This window comes from Taurulus bubalis (genome assembly GCF_910589615.1).
Source record: "Taurulus bubalis genome assembly, chromosome: 2".
Lineage (NCBI taxonomy): Eukaryota > Metazoa > Chordata > Actinopteri > Perciformes > Cottidae > Taurulus > Taurulus bubalis.
Window position 1 is genome coordinate 31,603,983 of NC_136590.1, and position 27,241 is coordinate 31,631,223.

Consider the following 27,241-nt stretch of genomic DNA (forward strand, 5'->3'; position numbering starts at 1 on the left):
GTTACTGTACTTACCCTCTCCAATCTCAATATCCTTAAAGGCCATGTCCGAGCCTGAGTCGCTGATCAACATTTCTCCGTTGAGTGTAAACATGATGTTCATCTCCGTGAGGTCAATCATACAACCCACCACATCACCAGATAGCCACTGTCGACCAAATGGCTCATTTCCCACATGCCAACGTTGGGCCTGAAAAAGATTTTTTTGATATTTTAGAGGTTAGTATTACAGAGTCTTTGGAATACTTTAGACGCATGTAAACTAGGTCTTGCTCCTACCTTGAACCCATTGAAGACATATGCAAACTCATCTGCACCAAGTTCAGTGTCTGCGCGAACACTGGGCCTTGCCCAGCCCACTCTCATCTCCCCGACTGTCACAGCTTCAAACTCAAAGTACCATTTCCCCTGTGTGATAGCATAAGATTTCTCTGCTCTGAACACTCTGACCTTATCCCCAGTTGCTGGTCCATGCCCGCCTACATAAACACAAACACAGTAATTAAAAGAAAAGCTTGTAGTTTTGATAATCTTGTAGGACTGCATAAAATAATAAAATATGTCGTCCTGCTTGTAGATCGCAGTGCAAACTTACTGCTCTCCTGGTCAGGTGGTTCTATGTTGTAACCATATCCGATGAGAGTGCGAACAGCTGCGCAAACGGTGTCCCTGTTTGTCTTTTTAGTCTTTTCATCCAGCAGGTTGTAAGGAACCAGACGGGGGTTGCGCTTGTTCATTATATCCTATGCAAGAAAATATTAAACATAAAAATGGAATGAAACAAAATTATGAAAAAATAATGAATGTACAGGCCGCATTCATTCATTCACACTTAGTATTAACGTATGGTGGTACCTGCACAATACTGTATGTCCAGCCCTGGCGAACCCGGTCTCTTGCCCATACATTGTGTCCATTTTCTGCCAGTCTCTCCACTAGAGTGTTCTGATTAGGAGTTAGCTTGACATGGTTGAGGTCCAGAGGGGCCGGCTTATATCCGCTACTCTGCATGTAACTAACAGACAATAATTTGTGATCAGAATGGGCCCCAAATATATTTTACAAGGCCATTAACAGTATACATGATAAAAGAGATCAATGTAACAAAATGTATCAACATAAATAAATGTCTTGCAGCTCACGTTTTGGGGAGCTTGTTCCTTTTTAGATTCTCCTCGGCTTTCTCATCTCCCATTCCTACATGACAGCCTAGTGCTAGCAGAGTCCTTTGAAAAGAATCACACAAGGCGTTAGAAATACAAAGAGACAAAAGCACAGTGTTGTTAACTGAGTGAGGGTACTGACTTACTTGAGTGTTTCTCCTGACATTGCTAAATTGTAGTTCTTCTCTGGTTCAGGCAGACTCTGGAAGTCTACCAGGCAGGGGTGCAGCTTCTTGTTGTCATCACGAAACTTAACAATGATTTAAAAAAAATAATAAAGTGCAATGATTTTTTAAGAGAATTTTTTGTGTACACAGCAACATTTCCAATGTGAAACACTGCACACACTCACTGGTCCATAGGTCCACCCTTGTTCAATGCGAGTAACAGCCCATAACTCATGGCTATTTTCTGCAAGCTTCTCTCGAATGCGCTCCAAATGAGGAGGAAGTACAATCTGAAAGAATATTGAAATTCAGTACAGAGGAAAAAACGAGGATGAAAAAAAGTATGGAATAGGATTTGTACCTGTATAGTGTCCACAGGGCCAGGAGTGAAGGCTGTGTGTGAGAGGGACTGAGTTGGACCCAACAGGTTGCGAATGGCATCAAAATCATGCTTGTACTCCTTGATGGGCTCAATCCGCAGACGGTCCCTTGGCAGTACTGCTTCATAGCATGGAGCATATCCTGGAGGTGGGAGAAACTTAAAATCCCCATGACGCCCTCCGAGAAGAAATCGCAACCTTGTATTCAGAGAGGAAAATTTACATTAGTGATATCAATTAAATAACGGTACTCCATAATTCCTAATTCTTTATTTTATGATGAAAAGTGCCCTACTTAACGCCTGCAGAGAAGCTGACAACAGGGAAGAACAAGCTGTCCAGGTTGAAGTTCTCAAACATGCCCTGAACAGGATACCCATTGATACGAAAGGAAATACTGGGCACGCTCAGATCCAAACAACAGCTGATCACATCCTCTGCTGCCAGGAGGTGCTGATTGGGTGTGGCAACATGGCGCAGAACACGCCCTGTGGAAATACATAGAGAATTCATTGGTATTTTGTCAATATGCATGAAATCTAAAGGAGTTTATCTGAGTAAATAAAAATAAAGAGAAAGATACAATTTAAAGAATTTAACTAAAGGTAATACATGCATGTTCTTGTCAATATATTGTTCACATCTGAGCCAGGGGTGGCGCCGGTGCTCAACAAATACTAAGTAAATACTAACTTCTAAGTCATACCATGTTTACTTTACCTGACCAGAGGTGAAGCCCGTCGAAACCGTAGGAGTAGAGGTCATCCCCAACCCCGTTGCCCCCCCAGCCTTCCCCTCCACCAGGGTAAGGACTGTAGCCCTCCGTCTGAGCCCAACCCACACGCAGGTGATATGGCTGAGCTGTAAGGAACGGCTCCACTTCGTCCACCATCACCTCAAAATACCACTTCTTGTACTGAGTGGATCCTTCACAAGTTCCAAGGAAAATGTTGGGTCTCATGCTAGAAGAGTATAACAAAAAAATACCTAACTCAGTGCAGATGTTTTGATAATTGGGCTTCACCACAGAAGAAAGAGCATGAAGCTTTTACCAAAGTGCTTTGACACAAATTGACCCACCTGGTTACATAATTGATAATGTTGGTTTGAAGTAGGAGGTCACGACCTGGAAGCAGATTCTCTGTGATGAGATTCTGATTTGACCTCACCGCCACCCCATTGCATACACACAGAGAGCAGAGCACATCCAAGACCTGGCAAAAAAAGGATATAAAATTCCATGAAGATTGTTTTGGTGCTGCTTTGTAGCTATACATTTCATATATTACAATATTTCATCTATTAAAGAACATATGAACTGCAAATCGATTAATTAGGTTTGCTCAGCAAACAGCTAAGTAAAAAGTGTTCCGTGTTCCTGACCTTATGATTGCGCCCATGCTTATCCAGCAGAGAGATGATAGATTTGATGTGATTTTCCTGGATAATATTCAGCACCTCTGGACTCTCAATCAGAACACAATACAACACCTCCAGGATTCCTGTCATAAAAATGTGACAATATATGCATAAATAAACACTGGCAATACATCTTTATATGGTGTGGTAAAAAAGCACAATACAGTATAATACAACATTGAGCACAATAACAGGAACAAATTACCAATAATATCTGTCAATATGATGCAATTTAATAATATTCTTGCAGCAAACACTAACTGTGTGAGTAGATTGGGGCTATTCACACAGTTAGTGTTTGCTGCAGGAATATTATAAAACTGCATCATATTGACAGATATGTTTGTATTATTTTGATCCTATTGTATGCTGTTAATAAACAAATTCAATTTGATTTCAATTGACAGGGTGCTCACTTATACTTGTGAGCAACAGAGAAGCTTTCATCATTCACAGTTAAGTGATCAGTATAATACATTTTGGGTTTTGTAAAGACCGAAAGAACAAAAAATACAATGTCCATTGTAGTCATAGCATCTAAATGAGCTTATATGTGTCTTAGATACCTGAAGATGCCTCCAAACGATCCAATTTACTGACCAGCCAGTCCAGGTTATCACAGAACAGGGCACAGTTAGCACGATTACCTCTGATCAAAGAAGCTTCACAAATGAAAAGAAGGAGAAACAATTGTTAATGCATCACATTCACAAATAAGAAAGGTGGCTATATATGAGGAAAATAAAAACTGACAGATCTAGAATCGTCCTGGTTGCATAGAACAAATAACCAGATGGACATACCAAGCAATTCATACAGTAAATTGACTATCTCCTTCCATGACTCTGCGGCTTCCTCCCCAGCATACTCTGAGAAGTGGGCTGCTGTGTTGTAGACATTGAGGCGATCTACACAGTCCAGGACATGAGTAATCATCCCCTGTTAAAAACAAAAAAAACATATAGAGAACTCAAATACACATTTTTAATGGATATAAATCACCCAAACTAAATTTAAACCCAATGCCAATGCAAAACATGTTTATGAATAGTCAATTGTCAGTAGTAAGACCTCTTCCTGGAAGAGGTTCTGTCTGTTCTTGAGGGAGCGAAGCTTGAACTGCTTGTCCTCATGCTCCAGCTCCTCCTCGGGGGGTCGGAAGTAAAAGATGAGGTCCTGCAGGGAGAGCACCACTGTGTCCATAGGCAGAGATGACGAGTTGGCAGATTTGTTTTTCCCACCCAGAGCATCTAAACCCCTGGAGACATGAAAAGGACATGATAATACCACAAACACATGATGTAACTTAAAAATAAAACCATGGCTACTGGCAACGATTTTAATAGACAAAAGTATTGTTACTTGATGAACTGGTTGAAGAGGCCTGATGTGCTGAAAATCATTCTGGCAGCTTGGGACTCTTCGGTCTGAGATCGAGCCACAGTGAGAGCATCATCCATGTGACCTTCTTTATGGAGTATGGCCTAAGAATTAAACACAGGTGCTCTTAAAACACAAGTATGGACTAAAACAATCAAATACATTACATGTTGACTTCATTCTCCTTTACCTTTCTCTTTAGAGGACCCAGACGGGCAGATTTGGCATCAACAGCAGCATATGTGAGCCAGAGGCCAGTTGAAACATGCTGTACGAAGCACATGGACTCTCCATACTTAATCTCAGGCGTGCCCATGCCTTCAACATCTCGCTTTTGGATTACTTCGATTTTTTCCTGTAGTTAAAATAAAAAAATGTTCATCTAGGCTTGAAAAAAATCTCCACAGGACACAATGGAGTCTCATTTCTGGCTCAGCTGTCTTTGAATGACAATGACCTTTGAAAGTCTGACACAGAAGGCTGACCACTTTGAATTTGCCTTCTCCGGGTCCACCAGCACCAGTCCTTTCTCTTCATCCAGACAAAGGTATCTGCCTGTTGTTATGTGACGTATCCGGAAAGACTGGCCCCATTTAATGTGACCCCCGCTCCAACTACCAACAGGCAAACAAATGAATACACTTAAAGTCACTAAAAGTGAATGCAATTATACTTTTTTTTTATGTAAGGGATCAAGTTACTCACGCGATACGAAGTGGCTCAAGTCTCCACAAAGATCGAGCATGACTGCATACAGCCCCTCCTTCATAATGAGCAACTCTGAAAAACAACAACATGCAAGTCAAAGACGTGCAACATGTGCCAGGAAATTTAAGGTTGGAAAAATTACGAAAGTTTTTTGTTAATTTCAGTTTATGCTAGTACATTATGACAATCAACTTGCAGAATCTTGAAACTGTGTTGACACAAGTAGCACACTACAATTAACAGTTTTTCATTCATTATGTGGTAATACAGATTGCAAGCATGGAACACTCTGGAAACCCCGGCTGAGAATCATTAACAAGCAATGTTGCCAAAACATCATAATAAGGGGCGTTGTTTTTCATTATTTATTTGGCTGTTTGTCAGCCAAACTCAGGTCACAGGGGAGTAAGCATAGCTATAACCAGAAAGTGCTTTACTTATTTAACACTCTCTATTGTTTGTCAGGTGTTACACTCCCTAGTCTTTTGTCACCTGCTATACTGTCCATTCATATGGTCAGTAGCTGCTAAGAAGGACATAAACAAACTACAAATCGTTCAAAACCGAGCTGCCAGATTAGCACTCAATGTTCAATTAGAACTAACACAGCATATATGCACTCTCGCCTGTCATGGTTCTCAGTAGAAACTCAACTTCACTATAGCCTCCTCACGTTTTTCAGGAAGGTAGTATTTAATCAGACACCTGAATATTTCTTCAATCAATTACAATATACATTTAACAGACATAACCATCTCACAAGGAACGCTAGCTCAGGTCACTAAATACCTCCAACCCCAAGAACAAACCTCCTCAAACATACAGTTATTTTTCGTGCAATTACTGCTTGGTATTCACTACCTTCTCATATAACCCATACTGGTAATAATCTGTCATTCAAAAAACAATTAAAGGCACACCTCAGGACATCAATCACTTAACGTTTTCCTTTGCTTTTTAGTCCTCTGATTTTCTTGTATAAGGCGTCAGCTAATGGGGATCCAGTAAATAAACTAAACTAAACTAAGAGCTTTCAAGAGAGTTCCCACATCATGCATCACCAAATATGCAACACCAGAGGTGTGTTGTAGCACATACTGAAAAACATATGCTGTGCTACGGAAAATGGTTGAGAATGACATTAACATTCGCTGACATGTACAGCAATGAAAGATTTTGATCACCTTCGCTGGTCGTCCCCTTGGTCAGCTCCTGGGATTGCCAAACACTCATCCATGTGGCCATGGAACAGCCTGAGCACATACCCTCCGGTCAGAAAACCTACAGGAAAAGAGTGATATTGTTGAGTGAGATTAGACAGGTTTAGGGACAAAAGAGACTTTTTTTGCAAAGAAATAAGATTACAGACCTTCAGCCAGCTCACACCCAGACATCACAGGGGTCATGGTCCACAGTGTTTGCATGAAAGAGGCATCTACCATCAAGTCACCACTGGCGTAGGACAGATGCTGAAAAAATTGGAAGGATTTTAGTCGACTATTCGATCTAAGGAGCCTGATTCGACTGCCAATCTCACCCTTTAATTGACGGCAAAATGTGGTAATGAAACAAAGGATCATTCATCAGTCATAAATAACAACATTAGGCTATTTCGAAATCATAAAATATGTCCACGTTCATTAATCAGACCAATTGAAAAAGAACGTAGCACTTTCAGAGAGCTAGATACATTTTGAATTTATGAAAGATTCTATCAAATCAGCCGGGGGAGAGGCATTGAAACAACTGTTTGTGGTGCATATGACAGCTGTTTGCGGCTTGCATCTCTCTCTCCTGTTGACTGTCCCTTTGCTTCCCTGTCATTTCCCTTCCTCCTGTGGATTGCTACAGCGACAAAAATGGAATTAGGACCAAAAGTTAAATTTACAACCCTGTCTATTGATGTCTAGTCCGTGTTATCACTATGGCCAGTGTCCCAACTAACACACACACATACACACTCACTACACACAACACAAAGCACTGCTCATTATTCTGAAACAACCATTAAGCGATAGTAACATGTATCTTTGCAAATAATACTGTTTTTACTATTTTTCTATGGATGCATAAAGCTTAAACAGCTTCAATGATCAATGAGCAAGAAAAAAAGACACGATTTGAGGATCAGTCGACTACAGACAAGACTTGACCAATTAGATTCAACTATGTAAATTCATAGTCAGGGACCTCACTCGTAGGATTTATGGACAATAAATGGTCAGTTACTGTACATTGCAAGTAAAAAAAAACATGGTTACCAGGTATCGCTCTGAAGAAACACTGACAAGAATGAGGTCATCTCCCACCCTGACCTTCTCGCCTTCAGACCTTTGCTTGGAGGCTGGATGGATGGTCCACCAGCAGGCCTCTCCTGTGATGGACAAATAGATTTACAATACAGATGTAGATATACACTACATCGGCATGTGTGGGAAATCATGGACAGTGAAATGCATCGCCACCTGTGGAATCTTCCTGCAAACCAACATCAAAAGCCAGTTTGTCTGTCAGGGAACGCGAAGTAGTCAAACAGCACAAGTACTGCAGCATAAAGAGAGGGAGAACAACAACTGGCGTGAGAGGACATACACTCAAAACAATGTAGAGAATAATACTGTAAGGACATCTGCTGCTCATAGGAGAGGACAGGATAGAGCAGCAGTAGCCACATACTTGATTATAAATGGCCTCATTGTAAAACTAATAAAAATTGTTCACAATGTAAAAAATTTAAAATTGTACTCACCATGCTGGAGTGAGTGTGCTTCAGGAGGATGGCATGTCCGTACAGCAGGGTCCGGTGACCCCCACCTTGTGACGACTGGGAGAAGATTTAGAGACAATCAAATTTCCAAGTAGTTCCTTTGAAAACCTTTCAAAGGGATAACTTTGATTTGTTAATATCAAAATAACATTAGGGCATGTTTACAGACTCAGTCAGGAAGAATAGAAACCGCAGCCATATCTTACATTTGTAGTGCAAGTGATATGAAACAAACAAAATGATCTCAGAAAAGCTGTGAAAAATTAGCAAAGCAATAACTAAGCTGCATGGTATGTCGCATGGTATGATAATACTAATAAGGGTGTAGAAGGTATCCTCGATGCAGTTATGACATAAACTCTGAAACTAAAGCCATTCAGTGGGACAGTGAAAGGGAAGAATGAGAAAACATACCCATTTGTCCAAATCAACAGCCTATGGTTGACAGGTGGGAGAGTGAAGGAACAAGTGGCGTCAAGCCGGAAAAGAAACAAAGTGTGTTTTAGTTGCTGAATGAACAAGACAATGCATTTCTTTATACCAGGGGCACATCCCTTGGAAAAGCAGCACATTTTAATCTAATTGTGTCTTACCTCATCCACAGAAGAGTGGGACAGCATTTCCTGTAAAGCCCGCACAGAAAGGGACTGTTCCAAAATAAAGCAGCATATTGCGAGGTCTGGAGGGATATTCTGAAACAAAGGAAACCAGAAGACCCTGTGAATAGTATGAATTAAAACTCTCAAAGAAATGAGAAAGGCATTAACAACCGTTTCGCTACCTGTGCGTTTGAGGTTGTCTCCAGGAAACAAAGACGATTGCCAAATCCTTCGCATGACAGACACAGCTTGATCTGTTCCTTAAGAATAGATGCAGTGCACTGTAGCACCACTTGATCATCCTACAAAAACACAAACAAAAAGCCTCAAATGAAGGAGGAGGGTTTTTCAGGGGCATTTTTGCAGGTAAACATGGGGACAGAACAAAAGGGAATGAAGGGAATGAAAAAAGGTTTGAGGGAAACTCTCAGGCAAAAGAACCATCTAAGTAAATAAATATTTTATCAAATGTTCTGTAACAAGGTTTTCTTTAGCAACACTGATTGTGCATATTACAATTTAAAAAAAGTAACTGCATGAATTATAATGCCACACAACTTTAATCTTAAAAGAATACTCCACCAATTTAGCAATGCACTCCTATCACAGTCAGTCTGACAATTATTACCTCAAAAAAAGTATGAAAAATAGATGCAGCAGAGCCAGAGACATTTTCTTTTGTTATGGTGTTTATATTTTTGAATAGGGACAATGCACAAAAATAAATAAATATATAATATAAAACATGGAACGATTTAATGTCTTTAGCACTATTGCTATTTTCCGTTCATTCGCTCTTTTTCCGTGTGTAAACCTGGCTCCTACATTACCCACAATGCAACTAAACTGCCGACAGTGTGGTTGGAGATTTGGGTGTGTTAGTAGCAGTTGATGTAGCATAAGCAAAAATGAAGAGCAACATTTTGGCTTTGTTCGTCTGCCTCTGGAGCACAAAAGGCTTTTGCCATCCTTTTTTCACAAACTCCACACAGGTTGATGTCGAAATACATTGTGCAAATCCAGGATTACATTTATGCTTCTTACATTTCGTGGGTTGGGATATTAAACTTGCCATCATGACTCCGATAGGTCAAAACCATGTGACGCAAATTGCACTATATTTGCAAGGGGTGACATTACAAGTCAGGCTAATTTAGAGGTGGCTACGCACCAAGGGAGCTGTTAACAATAGTGTAGCCGTCTGACTGTATCTCACTACATAAATTATTTAGTTTTGGCCTTTAATCCGAGAGACTACATCGAGGCCCAAATAAATAACAAAAACATAAATACATAATACATAAATGATATAACCCGCAAAGACAGCTGTTTCCGTACAGAACTTTTCTTAACCTTCAGTTGTTTTTGTCCTATTAATGTATTTCTCTGTGCCCGTAACTGGCCCAGCTCTAATCTCCCCACCTCGCTGTCCCCAAGACCCCAGCCACTCCCCCTCCGATCTCTATTTCAGGCCGCTGCACCTGCTGTTCACACATCCCCTTCTGGAAAGCAACAGATATTTAGGCTTTGAATGCCATAAAAAAAAGGCCTACATTGGACAGATTACATACCACAATTCATCAGCTTGCTGAAAAGAGGAATACTCAAAATTCACCTGCACTCAATCCATCATGCTCAGCTGTTTGTGTTTTTTATGAGCAAATGTTTCTGGTGCAGTCATACTTTTAATCAAAGATCATGCTTGTAAATAACAAATGTAATTTTAGTTTAAATATCTGTTAATGTAGTTTGTGCTTTGTTGTTTCTGAAGCTGGACACTGAAAACCATGCAAAATAAATAAAGCACATTTTTAAGAGAATTTGTATTGTGCCTAAGTAAATATTTGTGAGTTTTCAGTATTGTCTAGGGGCGAGTCGATGCAGTCTGCTTCCTATTCATCTATCTTATGTTCTGAATACATGGACATCTTAAATATTTTACTTAACAATAACAAAGAATTGCCTATCCTAAACAGCAGACAAGTCAAGTTAGTAACAATCCCACTACAGCATATGACAGAAGTAAGTATCTAGTTTCTGTCACGTCCCGTTCCTAAGATACTGTGTGGACAAGAATGTGTCTGCAGGCAGACACACCAACAGACTGAGAGACCAACTGAGTGAAAGACAGATGCAACATGTCAACATGAGGCCGGCAGCTGGGTGTTTATCTGAAATTCCAAGTCGAGTCATTGCTCGAAGATTTGCAATGTAAGAACTATTATAGAAATCTGATAAAATGTACTAGTACTAATTTAGTAGTAAAGTTTCCACATGGACTGAAGTAAGCAGGTGCTGAAATGGGCCACACTTTGAACCTGTTAATCCTCACACAGTATATATAGAACTCTGAGTTCAGGGCGCACAGCTTCAGACTGACTGTAACTTTATGACACATTGTTAACATTGTTAACATATTTAACTTTAACACTACGTTACAACCCATGAGACAATGCCAACTGAAAATGTGCCTTTTAGATTATGTAGCTGCTAGATTAAATATGTGAAAGAGGACATTTGAATTTGATTGTGTACGTGCTCAACAAAATATTAAGTAATTAAGTAATGTTTCTTTTGGCAAAAACACAGACTGCAGTCACACTTCAGGATGCACAATGTATAACCAAGTGCCTTTAAAGAAGTGAGTTTCGAGTGATACTTATAATGCAGTCTATAGATAATCAGTGCCTGGCTGACACTAACGGCGTAGCTAGAGTTACCAGGGTCTAGAGAAACTCAAGTGACACTATGTGGAACACCTACAATAGCTGAGTATCACCGCTGACTATCCAAATAGAGGGTGTTACATACAGAAGACTGCTTTCAAAGCTACAATGCCCTTCTGAAGACTTTGAGATATTAACTGGAAATCAGATAGCTCAGCGGTGAGTAATGCAGCAAATATAAACTGATTCAAACTGAACATTTTATGCACAGTGAAATCAATTAAGTATAAATTGTGAAATTTCCAAATGTCGCAGTACAAAATTTAACTCATTCTTTCGGTGGATTTTCATTTCAATGATTCAACAAATTACTTTAAAAAATAAACATTTAACTATCACAATTGTCATCAAAGTAAATAGTGTCTGTCAAAGTAAATTTGGTTGATGTCAGTCACTGTCCAAATGTCACAGTACTTTATCATAATTGTATCTGATTGCTTTTGGTAATATGTTATATGTTTACGTATTAACTGTCACCTGGCACCAAAAGTGTTCTTCTTTGAGACAAAAGAGAAATGTATCAAGGACCTGTTGGGGTATTAATAGATAACAATGCCGACACAACCCACCAACTGTTCTTGTCAATCTGTGCTCAGTCTATGAAAGGAAAGTTACTTAATACAGTAGATGTCTATGATCTTTTAAGAAGTAACAATTCATTACACAAAAGGGCTAATTATTGTGCATCGTTGACTGACCATGTTTACGAATAGTTTTTTGAGAAGAGTCAGCATCACTTACTGTACGCAGAAACTGAATCTCTTCCTCTCCATCTGCACCTTCTGCCATTTTCCCAAGGCATTAAAAGCAAAACCTTGAGGAAATGGGAAAATGTTAAACACTTAGTTCTGTAACTCCTGGTGCAAATATGCCGACCATATAGGCAAGACAATATTGGTTGAGGTTTCTGAAGGGCAATGTGGGTCCTGTGCCTCTCTCTGGCTGTGGTATGAGGCAGAGGGATTGACTGTTCATTCCTGTTCATTACAGCATCATAAAGAGGTGGAGCAAGTTGTCAAAGCTGAACCAGGGATTCAAATGTTCCCCTTAAGGTATCTAGACCATTGTTTTGCACTATTTTGTTGTATTGTGAATACAAACATTACATTTAAGTGAGACCTCGTACAATGCCATAACAATTGAAAAATGTGTCCATTAAAGGGTTCATTTTATTAACAGACTGAATTGACATTTCATTTAAGTCTGTTTATGAATTATCCATTATTCACATGTACATGTGGGAGTATACATAAATGTCACTATATAAATGCATAAAAAATACATACATTGATTGAGATTATGTTACGTTAGTTGATATAACTTGTGTTCAAAGACAAAGGTTTATTTGTATTAATCTATTAAAACATATATCTAGTAATTATACATTTAGATGTATTATTATATTTACGTTTCAAATACATTGTCATAAAATAGTAATAAGACTAAACTAATAAATGAGCTCAGCATAAAAGGCATGTGTAACCTAACCAGGTTTAACCTAAGTGCTTTCTAAACTAAAAAGAGAAACTACTAACTACTAACACTAATTGGCTAAAACTAAGTTACTTTCTGTTTAGAGTATAGAACAAGTGCAATATCTCTAGCGTTAGTTTAACCGTTCAAAGGTGACCGTTAATCTCAATTAACGTTAGTTTAACCGTTAGCTAGCTAGCTAAGTAACGCTAACCACTAGGGTAGCTGTAGCTAATAGCCTAGGATATTGAATGTGTTAAATAAATGCTCCTCTCCGGTCAAAATTTTTCAATATTAGCATTCATTACAATACGTACAGAGTGCATGTTGTTAACGAAGTTATTACGTCTTGTATATACCTTTTACAGTTATGGAATACAAATATATATCGCAGCTGGCTTACATGCTCCATACTTCCGATGGAGGGCAGCAAAGCGCACGAGCGGAGCAGCGTCCCGTGTATCAGATTTTAGTAGAAGAAGAAAACGGTCCGTCGGTTAAACACTTCCCCCTTCATATCCAAAACACAAAGCTGTATCAGGTAAGCGCTGTTAGCAGTTTGTATTATGCTGTATCAACTTAATTATATAACATTATTATTATTAACACATCGTATGTCTCCGTTATGAACGTTACAACTTGCTCATTTGATAATTTCACGCCAGCTGGTGCGCTACGGCACCGGACACAGCGGCTAATGTGTTGACATTGGGGAACGCTTGCTAATGTTTATGTCGGTTGTAGCACTTCTATGCGAAAAGGCTCAAAGCTTGGTCCAGAGGAGAAGAATGGATGCGCTTGCCCACATGCTGTCAGACCCTCTTGAACCAAAAGAAGAACCCGATGAACAGATCACAGAGGAATGCATGCTGGGGAACTGTCGGTTAAACCTTCCAGAAGACCTACTTGAGGACGTGAGTTACTGGCGCTCGGTGATGAAATGCTGCTCTTTCCTGCCCTGAACGACTGTCGTATAATAAGCAAATGCAGACTCTGCATTCATTTTTCGCTGTTTTTGCTTTTGTTTCCATCAGCCTGACATTTTCTTCTCTGTGATGAGCACGAGCACCTGGAGTGAAGTGCTGTCGGATTCCCAGAGACGGCACCTTCGTCAGTTTTTGCCACAGTTTCCTGACAACAATGTTGCAGAGCAGGACAGCTCCATCAGTGACATTTTCAACAACAGAAACTTTAACTTTGGAAATCCCCTTCATCTTGCACAAAAACAATTCAGAGGTGATTCCCTAGCTCTCCACTTATTTACCCACCAACACGTAATTATATCCTGCTCAGTGTTTTTTTTAAGCACCTACTGATCACTACTCTCGTTTATATCAACCCAGATGGTTACTTCAATCCTGAGGTGGTCAAGTACAGACAACTGTGTGCCAAGTCCCAGAAGAAGAGACAGTTATACTCCCTCCAGCAGTATTACCACAGACTTTTGAAGCACATCCTTGTCTCCAGAAAGGTATTTTTGTAAAAGTTTGAAGTACAATCCACATCGACTCTTGCCATTAGTCTTATTGTGTCCTATTTTTGTAGGAGCTGCTGGAGTTTGCGGTTCAAAGTGGTCTGGACTTTCCGCCGAAAAGAAAGGCGACAAAGACTCATGCTGAAATGCGGGAGCCAAGGGTGAGAAGAAGATTGAGCCGCATATTAAAGGAGGTCAAAACTGAGTGTGGAGACAGCAATGCTTCATCTGATGATGACGGTCAGTCTGTTCTTTCATTACTATCAGTGCCGATAACGATACCTTTTATTTATAAAGCATTTCTCTAATAAAAAGCTTGTGGACACTAATAAGAGTTTTATTGTTTATTGCTTGTAGACATATCATTATGGGCTCCAGCACCCCAATCACCTTCCTCTCCGACACCCACTGTCTCGCTCAGAGTTCTTCCCAGCCTCTCCACCCAAGACATGAAGACCACTGGTCAGTGATTTATGCAATATCAAGATGATGTTACTCAAATGTTTAAGTATGGTGACTATAATGTTCTAAGACATTTCATTTCTTCAGAGGGAATAGAACTCGGGGAGCAGGATTTGAAAGCCATGCTGCATAACCATCGGGAGAAGAGGAAGCGACAGCCAGTAAGTGGTGTCAGTAGAAGAAAAAAAGCATGGATATGGTTTAGTCTTGATTTTCACAATATGTCATTAATGAGTGATTTATTCAGGATCATCCAGACTTGATGACATCTGACATCCACCTTGGAGATATACTTTCAAGAGCAAATATTGGTCGGAAGGGGGCTGTGGGTGAGTAAAATAATTAAACAAGTGTTAATAAATCTTAAGCAAAAGTCTGGGTTTCATTGATTTCATGACACACAGTTGATATGTTTCTTTCCTTTTTTCTTGCAGCCTTTTTTGATCTGTCTCTGCCTAAGAAGAAGCTCAAAGATGAGAGGAGGAAGAAGAAAATGAGGACAATAAAAGTGGAATCTGAGGATCCCTGTGAAATTCTTGCACCTTCAGAAACCCCATCAGCTCCAACGACGAGCATCATCAACTCCCTGCCAGACACCCCGTCTACTCCACTGGCCAACATCAAGGAAGAGTGAGTTTAGTGCTACGCTAATGTTTACAGGATTGAGTGTGTACTAGTGTATGTATACTGTATATGCATATGTTCATTGAGTCTCCTGTTATCAAAAACTGCTCATTATTTTTGAAGAATTGTGGAGGAGTGTCAGAGCAGCCCGGTTCCAGTTGAGGAAATAGCTATCAGTTTCTTCAGCTTGTTGGAGAGCATCTTAAGGGCAGAACACTTTACAAGCACTTCATTGGTATGCACTCATTGCAGACTCTCACGTACATATCCTAAATATGATCACAGTTCTGACTGCGTATTATAACGCCTACGTTGTGATCTCACAGTTGGAGGAGAAAGTTCAAATGTGGCAGTCCTCTCCAGCCAGCTCCCTCAATGTGTGGTTTTCATCTGTCCCATGTTGGTCTGACTTGGTTCTTCAAGCCCTGCAGTTTCTTGCAGGAGAGACTAAAGGTATGTAGCAGTGGTCACGACTACACTGATATAGTCAGGCATTATTTTACACCCCATGTTACTCATATATGTTGTGTTTGTTGATCAGATGGAATGATGGCACTCCCGAGTGGATTTTCTCCATTTGCGGAATTTGCTGATGAATCTCAGCAGTGGAGGTGGATTGGTAAGAAGGATCAGTTTTCGAAATCGCTAAATGATGCAGTGCTTAGTATTCAGAAAGATTGTATTATTAAAGATTGCATTCTAAATCAACCATTTATTTTAGGTCCCACTCAGGATACAGAGAAGGATCTCAGTGCACTCTGTCAGCTGTGGCTGGACTCCAAAGACTTAGTTATCAAGGTAGTACAATTATTACATCACAAATACATTTCACATGCTTCCCCACTATGTTTATGTTTACCACTGATTTATCTGTGACCAATCTAAACTGCCTTTTTTTTTGTCTTCCGTAGACGGAAAATGAGGACATGCTAGATATGACTTCTCCCACACCAAGAGTGTAAGATTCAGGGCATTTTTATTTGTATGAATTAGTTGATCAACCGGAAATTAATTGATTATTGTTTTGTTTTTTTGTGTGTTGCTGGTAGGACCAAGTGTTCCTTATTAAAATTAATTTAATTTGGTGTATTTAAGATAGCAAAAATTGAATTTGTACAATCACAATTGCTTTTTTTGCACAATAAATATAAGAGTTATAACATAATAAAATAGTTTTAGTTGCAATACCATGGTTAACGGACGTTAACAGTGTAATATTTCTAACCAAGCAGCTCAACTGATTATGTGGTGCGGCCCAGCACTGGAGATGAGAGACAAGTGTTCCAAATTCAGGTTTGTTTGTGCTTGTTATCTTATTTGCATAATATTTCGTTATTTACTTGGACATGAACTCTCTAAGCCAACAATGGATTCATTTGTTTTCTTAGGAACAGCAGCGATACAACCAACCACATAAAGCCTTCACCTTCAGGATGCATGGCTTTGAATCTGTGGTGGGGCCTGTGAAAGGGGTGTTTGATAAGGAGATGTCTCTCAACAAAGCCAGGGAGCACACATTGCTCCGCTCAGACCGACCACCATATGTTACCATTCTCTCGCTGGGTTCGGCCTTCTGTTTTACTCTCCATTGTCAAGCTGTTTGAAAACCATACTTTATAGAGCGTGGAAAGAAAACCAATCGTTCTATTCTGACTTCTACCCTTTTACTTCTGCAGTGCGGGATGCAGCAGCCAGGTTACCAAATGGAGAAGGAACGAGGGCAGAGATCTGTGAACTGTTGAAAGACTCTCAGTTTCTTGCTCCAGATGTCACCAGTGCACAGGTAAGATATATTTAGCATTTTTTTCTTTTAGTCATTCAGCTAACTTTTGCACATTTACTTGTGTGTCCCTTACATTGGCCTGCAGACTTTAAGTTATTGCCTTCTTTCGCATTTAGGTGAACACAGTTGTCAGTGGTGCCCTGGATAGACTTCACTATGAGAAAGACCCCTGTGTGAAGTATGACATCGGCCGCAAGCTCTGGATTTACCTGCACCGCAGTCGCAGTCAAGAGGAGTTTGGTAAGGAATCATGTGCTCTATTTTAGGGTTTAGCAGATAACTGTGATCTTGAAGACTGGGAGCATATACTACAAAGGTTAAAGGAAGGCCTACATCTTCTTTTCAGACAATAGTTGGATTATCAAACTAGACAAATGGCTTCTTATTGCTGCCTCCACTTAAACAAGTACATGATTAGAGGACTTTACACAAACTGGAAGACATTTAGATTTGCATGTTTTTTTTCTTTCATCCAGAGAGGATCCACCAGGCTCAAGCTGCTGCTGCAAAAGCAAGAAAAGCCCTGCAGCAAAAACCTAAACCTGCATCTAAGCCTGTGAGTCTACTGCTTCCATTTTATTTTCAGAAAAAAGGACATGTACATGTACTTCACACAATGTAAAACATACAATATTTACTGTGTGAAAAACACAGTGGAAGTTACCGTGTTCAGTGTCTGAGAGCAACATGTTTGTTATGAATCTCCTGTTTATGTTTTAGAAGTCCGGAAGTAAAGACGGAGGCAGTAAAACCCTGGGATGTCTGGAGGCAGGACAGGATACAGTCTCCAATCCCATGTCACCAACCCCTACAACACCCACCCCAAACACACCTGGAACCCCTAAGTCCCCCTTACCCTGCACGGCCACCACACCAACAAAGACCGTAGTCCCTGATACAATCAAAACCAGCACAGGGTCAGAGTGACACAATATTTGTTGTACTTATTGATATTGTAATACATACATACATACACCTATTTTCATCTGTGTGATTTTTTTTAAATTGAATTGTCTCCTCTCTTGCCCCTTCTCGCTCTTCCAGTGTTCTTCTTGTGTCCCCTCCCTCGTTGCCCCAGCTGGGAACCATCTTACCCACGAGTCAGGTTTGTCCACCGGTTTCACAGCCAATCACATCCCAACACACGGCTCGCATAGTGAGTCACCTGGCTGCAGGCTCCCTCCCTCAGGTAAGGGTTGTTTCTGCTCAGCCTGGTCCAGGTTCTTTGGTAGGAAGTCACCAGGCCACACTGGTACATCAGACCCCTCACCAGATCAGGATGCCAGTGTCAATGTCCACCAAGGGCATTTCACAGGTAATCAAATAAAGAGCTGTGTTTCTTGTTTTGCATGCTGCAAATATATGGCTCATTTGTTGCGTCTTTATTGTGTCTATCATTAGGCAATGGTTTCCGTGCCTATGAGGAGTCAGTCTGCCAGTAGTCCAGTCCAGGTGCCAACCACCATATCTGTGTCCGCTGTAGCTGTGGCCAAATCTCAAGCCAGATCACCTGGTAGCCCGGCTCACAACCTGGCTTCCCCTGCAAGGCTGCAAGGAGTCGCCGGCCCAAGTATCAAACAGGTGAAAAAGTTTGTGTCAACTGGGATATTTGGCCAGTTAAAGCTTTCCTGAACAGTCTTGAACTGCAAGAATGTCTCTGCCAGGCTGGAAGTTGGTTATTGCTCAGATTTAAAATGTGTAGAGGGGCTCTGCCCTCAAACTACAAGAAGCTATTGACAGGTAGATAAACACTCAATGCCACATTTTCATGAACGGTGAGAGCATGAAGTGGAATACTTACAAGTGCGGAAATGAGTCTTTCAGTTCAGTTTAGTCTGGTATTTGTCCCGCAAGGGGGATTTTTGCCATTGCTAGTTTCAACAAAAATAGTCTGCAGGTTATGAAGCTGACCGAAACAGAAAGAAATCCATATCCTTAAATAAGTAATGTAATTTTCCATGTAAATAACTACAAGGTGTAACTTTTGGCATTCTTTGAAGGTGTCCATCACAGGCCAGTTGGGAATGAAGACTGCTGGTGGAGGAGGAATTCCAATTACGGCTACCAACCTGCGCATCCAGGGTAAAGATGTCCTTCGTCTTCCACCGTCCTCCATCACCACAGACTCTAAAGGACAGACGGTGCTGCGGATCACTCCAGACATGATGGCTACTCTTGCCAAGTCCCCAGTTGCAACCGTCAAACTCACGCCTGACTTTCTGGGCACAGCCGGCAGCAAGAGCATATCAGCCACTCTCCGTGTGACACCACCCCGCTCTTCACATTCCTCTGTTTCCAGTGCTACATCCTGCATAGGGGAAGTACAGACCACTAAAGCAGGCTCTGTTGCTTCTAGCTTAATGAAGGCTGCAGGAGATACAGCCATACGACTGATGCCCACATTGGCGGTGACTATGGCTGACCAAAAATCTAGGACCTTCTCCACCGTATCCTCCCCTGACAAGAGTGGCACCACCATTCGGATAATGCCAGGACTCGGTGTTATTCCACAGAAACAAGGTCAGACCATCACAATGACGACCACCACTGGCAGTAAACCGCTCACAGCGTCTACATGTGCTAATGTAATGACAATGGCTGCCAGTGTTGTGGCTAGTGCCAAGGGGATTACAGTGGCTCCTGGGGTCTCGTGCTCCACTCTGACGCTCGGAACAACTACAGCCACTGTGCGGCAGGTTCCTGCTACAGTGGTCACTACTCAAACGGTAAGACAATTGTTCTGTTACTGTTTTAAATTTAAAATAAATGGAGAGGGTTTTTTGGTGTAGTTTTGGCTGTCATTCCCATCGAATGAGGTTTGTAGATACATTTGATGACAGCTATTGTACACTAGAAATCTTAATATTTTATCCTTCATATTGTTAGCCCCATTGTTAGCACTTAATTTGTGTAGCTCTAAGGATGTCAGTTTTAGTCATTCAACCATTTTAGGATCTACGTGTCAGAAGTAGAATGGCCTCTAGGTGTCACTGTTTGACTTTGTTTGTTCATGTGGGAACATTATGTTTCATGAGATCCTTCAATACCCAGCTGATAAACAGAAATGTAATACATTAAAGTATATGTTATTATACTAAACACACATCTCTATTTTAATTTAAATTTTTTACTGACAATTTTGAAAACACTTATATAACAATGATAGGCCATTATATGATATATGGGTAGTATTGTAAGTGGTCATTTGAGTTGCAGTTTGATTCCATGCGTGAACTACAAGCTTTCATATCCAGCTAACAGTTGACACCTGGCATCTCAACACTGTCTGAATTTAGGTGTCTGAATGCCAGGGATGTTTTCTCAAAAATGCCTCTCTGAATATTCTATTTCATTTCATGATTTACATAGTTTACTCCAGAGTCGGAATCCTCAAATCCTAAATCTGTCTCAGGAACAATCCTCTTTTTTTTTCCCAAACGGTAGGGGAAGTTACCTGCAAGGATCACTGTGCCCCTCTCTGTCCTGAACCAACCACTAAAGAGCAAGAGTGTTGTGACCACACCGATGGTGAAAGGAAGTCTCAACACGAAGTAAGTCATCTGTTATTTATTGAATATATTTCTCTTGTTCAAACCTTTTCCAGACAGATTGACAAGATCATTTTAAAGAATAAATTAAACTCAAAATGCAAAATGATTTGTTAAGTCGGTATTATCGAGAGATTTCAACTATATATTCTATATTAACCTCTATTGGGTCTTTTTGGGTCATTGTGTCAACTACCTTGCAACTATTTACTTATATTGTGTGTATATATTTGTTTGTACTGTAGTGGCAGAAGTATACATTTTGAAACTTCTTGAGTATTTGTATTTATTTATGTATGGCCTTTTTTTTTTTTTTTTTTTACAGGGGTCTTCCCTTCAGCTGTAAGTTGGGCTGGTAGATTGATATGTTTTTGTCCATTCCCTCTCTTTTCTGAGCAGTATCAGTAGTCTGGGCAGGAACATCATCCTGACCACCATGCCTGCTGGCACCAAGCTGATCGCAGGCAACAAACCGGTCAGCTTCGTCACAGCACAGCAGTTCCAGCAGCTTCAGCAGCAAGGACAGGCCACACAGGTCAGCTGGTTACATTTCACTTGATTTGATGTTGCAAAAGAGAAAGTATTGTCAAGAAAAGGGAATAATGTATTTAAGAAAAACGTTTATGCTGCTTTATGGTCACGTTGGAGACACACAGACTATCTTCAGGCGTCTCCGTCTTTCTTCCTTATTAGGTTCGCATCCAGACGGTCCAGGCGCAGCAGCTCCAGCAGCACATGGCATCAGGCTCCCAGAAATCTGTTTCCACAGTCGTAGTCACAACAGCACCTTCGCCCAAATGTGCCCCCGATCCCCCGACTGCACCTCAACAGTGATCCTATGTCAGCAGTCGGCCATGAATCAAGGTCCACTGTGCAGTATGTATTTGGTATTTTATGTTCTCAAGCTGCTGCAGGACCATTTGACTTGTTTCTACTCCTGGTAACATGGATTATTACAGCATGTAACATGCCTTTTTTATTTATTTTCCAATTTGATAATAATCCTGCAAAGATACCAATATCACCAGTATGTTGAAAATTGTCATTTATTTCCTGAACCATATTCTTCATATTGTTATAGACAAAATATAAAACCAGGCTGTTTCCATAGAATTCTGTTTTCTTTCAGTATCTAACAAACTTTCGAAAACCCAGTTGCCCTGTTGATATTTCACAATGGTGTCAGCCTATTCATTCATATAAAACTACAAATGTCTATCTGACTGTCAATAAGATATTCTGTCACTTTTTTTAAATGTTTGAAAGGCAATATTAGCAATTGTGAAGAAAGTGGGCCTTAAGTCTGTCTGATTCATTTGAATGTTGTGACTTGCTGTTTTTTGTTTTAATACATTATTTGTGTTGTATCTGTGTTATATTTCATTTGATAGCAGGCCATACACTCGAGCCATGTATTTCAGTTTATATTGTGTTTTTAAAATACTAAACGGACAATAATAACAGATCATATTTAAATAGATTGTGTTTGATATTTTTTTCTTTTTTTACCAAAAGAAATACTAAAAAATACTTTGTATAAACAGCAGACTTGATCTTCAAAGAGCCCGAACCAAGCCTTCACTCTTCATCCGACTCTTCAAGCAAAGCTTTCTGGGAGCTTGATTTGGAGGCTGTATTTCGCATCCCGATCTCCATGTCCTGTCCTCTTCCTGAGAATCGCTTCATTGTGCTATTGGAACAAGAAAATAAGGCAACATTAAGAAGACACAAAAGACACATTTTGAAAATGTACTCCAAGAAAACTTAAACTAAGTCCTCAGTTTTGACCAGTAATGGTGCTACAGAGCCGTTTAAAACTCTTGTGTGCATCTCATGTTGTACCAGCGTGTGCACGAGGAAGCACAATCATATACAGTATGAGAGTAATGTGATACACATTTCTGCTGACTGCCGGGAGCGGTAAAAACAATGGTAAGGCACCAATGACAAAGAAGAGGAGGACAACCTCATGTTAACAATACAGGTTTCAAAACAAGGGCTTTTCAAATATCCGCAAGGCCTAGTAAATATTTTAAACAGTCATTGGACGTGTTAAGCCGGCCTGAGGGATACTGCGCATTGTGGTGAGCTGTTGAATGTAAACAAAGCCTTGTTGACTATGAAAACTTCAGGGTACCTTCAAATGCAGAGACATCAAAATACAACTAGAAGTCCCACTATTCTCTGTTCAAAGAAAGCTCTAACTAAAAGTTATGATGCCACTAAACAAATCATTATTTGATCCAATTTCTTAATCTTAAATATGTTGATAAACTGTCTAAGAATATAGGAAAGCATCTAGAAAGCCTAAACCAGAGATTCCCAAATGTTTTGTAAAGTAGACACTAGATTTATTTATCGATTTGTCTGTTTGTTCATTCATGTTTTACCTTAAATTAATAAAACTGTCAAATAAGTTTTCTTGCGAGTAAGAGGTTTATATAGCTTCTTTTTTTTTATTCATGAAATCACCAGCAACGGTTCAAGAGCTCGTCCTTCATGTGAATTCAATGTGCTTTGCACCTGTGTCACGGAGGACGTATCTAAAGGCAATGGGTATAGCAGCCCATTCTATCCTTTGTTCAGGCTGATTGTCTCTGTGTTATTGTGAGACACAAGCTTGTATTACATGTTGTTTACTTGCTCTTAAAATTAATCCAAGCCACTGTGCTGTTCTGAGAACTTGTTAGATCAACCGTTCTGAACAAAAATATGTTGTGATAACCATCAGTTTATCTGCATATTAAGTTATAAGTACACAACATACAGAGTGCAGTGTTTTAAATGTACTGCTCTGTCGTGTAGGTATCGGGAAAGAGGATAAAGTATACCACATTAATTTAAATGCACTTCATTTACTTGATTCCAAGTGCTTATTATGTGTTACTCTGTTATGCTTGAACTTATAGTTATGGCACATTCAATAACTACTGATTTGAGCTATAACGGTTGTCTGTGGTAAAGGGTGGATACTTACAAAAAAACCACGGAGGAGATGCAGACGACTAACAGCAGGGCCACAGCGAAATGCCAGCAGAAGCACATTGTGATGAACATGATGTTGCCATGCTCGGTCAGGTTCCATTCTGGGCCACTTAGTGGGTAAAGTACGAACCCAATCTAAAACCATAAACAGTGCAATGAATGAGACAACTATGTTCAGCAAATAGTCTCATAAATTTACTGCTGTTCACAAAAACTGTTTGTAAAGGAAACAGGTCTGTGGTCAGTGATTAGTGACCATTATCAAGCAATGTGAAAGTTTATGAACTCATTTGGGACTGGACATTATACAGAAAGGAGCTGGTACTTTGTGGTACCAATTATTAGATGTTTCGAAAGCTCAAGAAATGTTTATGGGCACGTTCACAAAGTGTTCCACACGTTACGGCATTCTCAGTTCCTCGTAATGCTAATCACCTGGTAGAACCACGAGCCCTGCAGGATGAACAAGCATGCTCCGAAGAGCTCCAAAATAATGTTGTCTCTTATGAACACCTCCAACACCATGTTGGCCGAACCAAAAAACACAGCCACGAGTAGTAGGGAGTGGATGTGTGCGTCCAGAGGGGGCCGACTGTGCACGTGGTAGTAGAACAGAAAACCTGGATGATTGTCAAATAGAAGAAGAAAAAAAAAAGCTTAAATACATACTAGGGGAACATATTTTGTGACATGAAGGGAAAATGCTGAACTCAAAATTGACTTGCCTTCAACAAAAAGAGCCAAGGAGAGAGTGAGGCGGTCCACACCAGTCGGCACCAGTTTGGATGCAGTACTGGCGACCAGTGCTCCTCCAGAGATCCCAAAGAACAGATACATCGTGCCGTGCTGCCAGTTCATCAGTTTGACCCATGCTTTGTTCTCTGTGTCGTAGAGGTGACCGTGTGGCCCATCTACCACAAACTGTTCAATCATGATACCTGGAACAGGACATTGTCAGGCAAATGAGATGAGGGGGGAACAGGCTGAGGGAGTTTTGGGTGTGCAGAGGAATGAGAGGAAAACTGACCAACAAATGCACCAAAGATTAGAAATCCTCCTTCCGTGTAGTCCATTTTTCGAAAGAAAGGCGGCATGATCTGTCTTCCTTTGGGCTTACTTGTCCTCCAGTAGTGTTGCAGAATGTGTTTCACCGTTAGCCAAAAGCCTAAGAGCAGGAAAAAAGAGCCAGGAATGGCATGTCCTCCAAAGTTTGCCATTGTTAGGCCTGAAAACATAAGAAAGTTAAGAGTAAATAACATACATTTAATGGAAACCCAATGATTACTAATTTAGCTCTATGATCTTATTTCTGTGAACTGACTCAAGTTTGAGGTCAAAATACGAGCTTGTGGTATTATTTAATGAGCCATGTAATGATTACAAGCAATACAGTGACGTAACGAAGGGACTACAAAGACCAGCTGACAATGAGACGTCCACAAACAGACAGTAGATTGTTTCAATATAAAGGTCTATTGCTAAGTAAATGTCATTATATAGTTTATGTAATGTGCCATTCAATGGAAACAACATAACTTGGTACTTTAGTATATTATCAAAGCAGGCTCATAAAATATGGCCTTTGATCCAGACAAGAGTCGCTCATTTGCCTTGCAAAAATGAAATACAAATCACACAGAGCTGTTTGGTAATCTTGCCCTAACAGAGCCCTTAGACAAAATAGAGCTCTGTTCGTGAATCAATGGGCCTCATGCAAGAACATGTTTAACTTGTTAACATGTTAACTTCTTTTGTATTTTTTGTCGTGTGATGTGTTTCATCAGGCCCAATAAAGTTGAGTGTTTGTAATTTATAGTTGTCCTTAAAAGTCAGTGGGGAATCTTCACAATCCACGGGTGTGTTTAGGATAGTGATTAGTTAGACAGGTTTTTCTTGACTAGCCCTGTTTGGCTTCATTGTTTTTTCCTTTCATTTTTCAATTTAAAACAAATGTAGTTAATGTAGTAAATTGTTCTACCCATAGATTGACATGGACAGATTAGACTGTAAAAACAACCTTAACTACAAATATCATCTCTACGTAGTTTCTGCTCATCAAGAACATTCAGTTGTCAGCGGTTATTGAACAGTCCTTCTACAAATACCAAATGTGAAAATTAGTCTTTTCCTATCACACTTATACAATATGCTAAAAGACTGTACATACCTTATTATCTGCTGCTAATTCTCAAAGGCTTCGGAACAGTTTTCTAAATCAGCAAATCTTGGCAGCTGTGAGAGTGACAGCTTATGTCTGATCTGTGTAAACTGTGCACGCCTAATGTCAGGACCTCTTACATGTGTGTTGGTGTCATCACACAGCCCCGCCCACCATTTGCAGTGTTTTCTGTGACTAAGGGACGCCCTCCTGGCAAACAGATGTGGCATTCAGAAGGAAAACAATACCTAACTTAAGATCATGTTGTTTATTTATTATAAAAAGAAGAAGAAAAATGTTGAACACATCAAAATAGGATGTAGAGCAAATATATTTAGAACGCAGCAAACGGTGTGCAACTTTATTTAGCCTTTTAATATCTTAAAATGTCAGTTTAGAACATAAAAGCCAGCATGAGAATTTAGCTATATAGTTGAGTTAATAGATAAACTCAGATACAATATTTGTGCAGAAGGAGAGGCAGCAGTGCCGGCCTGTCTAAATGAACTTTGCACACACTTTTGATCTTTAAATCTTTATTGTTGTCATTATCATGGTCAAATGATCATTCCTCAGGTAAAGGTAGTCACCAAAGAGCTGCTTTAATTACAAAAAAGAATTCTGTAAACTAAAAGTTGTCTTGTGGGTTTGTCATTACAGCTGAAATTGAGTTCAGAAATTAAAATAGCTAAGACATTTATCTTGTACATGTTATAGTATTTCACAGAATAATTTCTTCTCTCGAAACGGGTTCTCAGCAGAAGCTAATGGTGTCACCAGGGGGTCTTCTTTGGCATGAGCTTCACAGTAGGCCATCAGATCAGCTGCTGCTTTGGATATCTGTGTGTGTGTGTGTGTGTGTGTGTGTGTGTGTGTGTGTGTGTGTGTGTGTGTGTGTGTGTGTGTGTGTGTGTATGTGTGTGTGTGTGTGTGTGTGTGTGTGTGTGTGAGAGAGAGAGAAATTGAAGGGGAAGAGGATAAATAAACATTTAAAATTATGTTATTCCTTTTTTTTTTATTCTTACCAATGATTAAACACTAAAAGGCAACCTTATGTCCTGCATCAATCAAAAGAGTAAACACTGCTATCGGTTATGGAAAGGGAGCATATTTTATTTAATTGGGGGCAATTGTAAAAATAAAATTAAAAAAAGAGTTGCCCGTTAAAGGCGGACTGCTTTTTCGTTCAAGTTCAAGATTAAAAATCAATGTTTATTTATTTATATATTTTTGAGACACAGGGAAGTGAGAAGAACATTTTCATGCATTTATTATAAAACATGCTGCCATGATGAGCAATCTAGAGCGATTTCCATCATCATTACTTCCATATTGCACTCACCATCGTCCTCTCTATGTTGACCTCCAGTTTCAGTTGTTCTACCGTCTTTCGGGCGTCTGCAATCTTGGCCATGTTGTTGGACAT

At 40.0% G+C, this 27,241-nt stretch overlaps 4 protein-coding genes across 4 annotated transcripts in view; 1 reads left to right on the forward strand and 3 right to left on the reverse strand.

The window, feature by feature from the left end:
• LOC306753388 (ryanodine receptor 1-like) overlaps positions 1-12,097 on the reverse strand; it is a gene marked incomplete at its 5' end in the record, with an annotated part of 49,153 nt that extends 37,056 nt beyond the window's left edge. Inside the window, 28 exons of the mRNA XM_079237257.1 lie at positions 15-189; positions 279-478; positions 595-742; positions 855-1,014; positions 1,142-1,225; positions 1,309-1,412; positions 1,515-1,619; positions 1,691-1,907; positions 2,005-2,197; positions 2,430-2,671; positions 2,790-2,923; positions 3,093-3,211; positions 3,695-3,790; positions 3,932-4,067; positions 4,200-4,386; positions 4,491-4,612; positions 4,699-4,863; positions 4,966-5,122; positions 5,214-5,288; positions 6,401-6,497; positions 6,586-6,685; positions 7,478-7,590; positions 7,682-7,760; positions 7,966-8,040; positions 8,398-8,418; positions 8,577-8,675; positions 8,765-8,884; positions 12,050-12,097. Of these exons, the coding sequence (XP_079093383.1) occupies positions 15-189; positions 279-478; positions 595-742; positions 855-1,014; positions 1,142-1,225; positions 1,309-1,412; positions 1,515-1,619; positions 1,691-1,907; positions 2,005-2,197; positions 2,430-2,671; positions 2,790-2,923; positions 3,093-3,211; positions 3,695-3,790; positions 3,932-4,067; positions 4,200-4,386; positions 4,491-4,612; positions 4,699-4,863; positions 4,966-5,122; positions 5,214-5,288; positions 6,401-6,497; positions 6,586-6,685; positions 7,478-7,590; positions 7,682-7,760; positions 7,966-8,040; positions 8,398-8,418; positions 8,577-8,675; positions 8,765-8,884; positions 12,050-12,097 (3,571 nt within the window). The remainder of the gene's footprint in view (positions 1-14; positions 190-278; positions 479-594; positions 743-854; positions 1,015-1,141; positions 1,226-1,308; positions 1,413-1,514; positions 1,620-1,690; positions 1,908-2,004; positions 2,198-2,429; positions 2,672-2,789; positions 2,924-3,092; positions 3,212-3,694; positions 3,791-3,931; positions 4,068-4,199; positions 4,387-4,490; positions 4,613-4,698; positions 4,864-4,965; positions 5,123-5,213; positions 5,289-6,400; positions 6,498-6,585; positions 6,686-7,477; positions 7,591-7,681; positions 7,761-7,965; positions 8,041-8,397; positions 8,419-8,576; positions 8,676-8,764; positions 8,885-12,049) is intronic.
• Positions 12,098-13,569: 1,472 nt separating this feature from the next.
• Positions 13,570-22,362, forward strand: nfrkb (nuclear factor related to kappaB binding protein; the record flags this gene model as incomplete). Its single annotated transcript, XM_079214094.1, has 25 exons — positions 13,570-13,695; positions 13,816-14,017; positions 14,125-14,252; positions 14,327-14,495; positions 14,613-14,717; positions 14,805-14,878; positions 14,965-15,046; positions 15,152-15,347; positions 15,465-15,576; positions 15,668-15,794; positions 15,883-15,960; positions 16,063-16,139; positions 16,253-16,299; positions 16,574-16,634; positions 16,730-16,904; positions 17,018-17,124; positions 17,241-17,364; positions 17,601-17,680; positions 17,845-18,041; positions 18,169-18,439; positions 18,526-18,705; positions 19,125-19,850; positions 20,569-20,675; positions 21,072-21,207; positions 21,366-22,362. 25 exons carry the CDS (start codon positions 13,570-13,572, stop codon positions 21,504-21,506), a joined length of 3,828 nt encoding a protein of 1,275 aa, XP_079070220.1. The 3' UTR covers positions 21,507-22,362.
• tmem45b (transmembrane protein 45B) lies at positions 22,241-25,913 on the reverse strand. The gene is made up of 6 exons (XM_079214095.1): positions 25,825-25,913; positions 24,685-24,882; positions 24,383-24,595; positions 24,093-24,277; positions 23,650-23,792; positions 22,241-22,362 (listed from the first exon to the last, which is right to left on the reverse strand). Exons 2-6 carry the CDS (start codon positions 24,872-24,874, stop codon positions 22,251-22,253), a joined length of 843 nt encoding a protein of 280 aa, XP_079070221.1. The 5' UTR covers positions 24,875-24,882; positions 25,825-25,913; the 3' UTR covers positions 22,241-22,250.
• A 613-nt stretch (positions 25,914-26,526) lies between these two features.
• gng8 (guanine nucleotide binding protein (G protein), gamma 8) lies at positions 26,527-27,241 on the reverse strand (the record flags this gene model as incomplete). The annotated part of the gene is made up of 2 exons (XM_079214444.1): positions 26,527-26,655; positions 27,158-27,241. The coding sequence occupies 2 exons, from the start codon at positions 27,239-27,241 to the stop codon at positions 26,527-26,529; spliced, it is 213 nt and encodes a 70-aa protein (XP_079070570.1).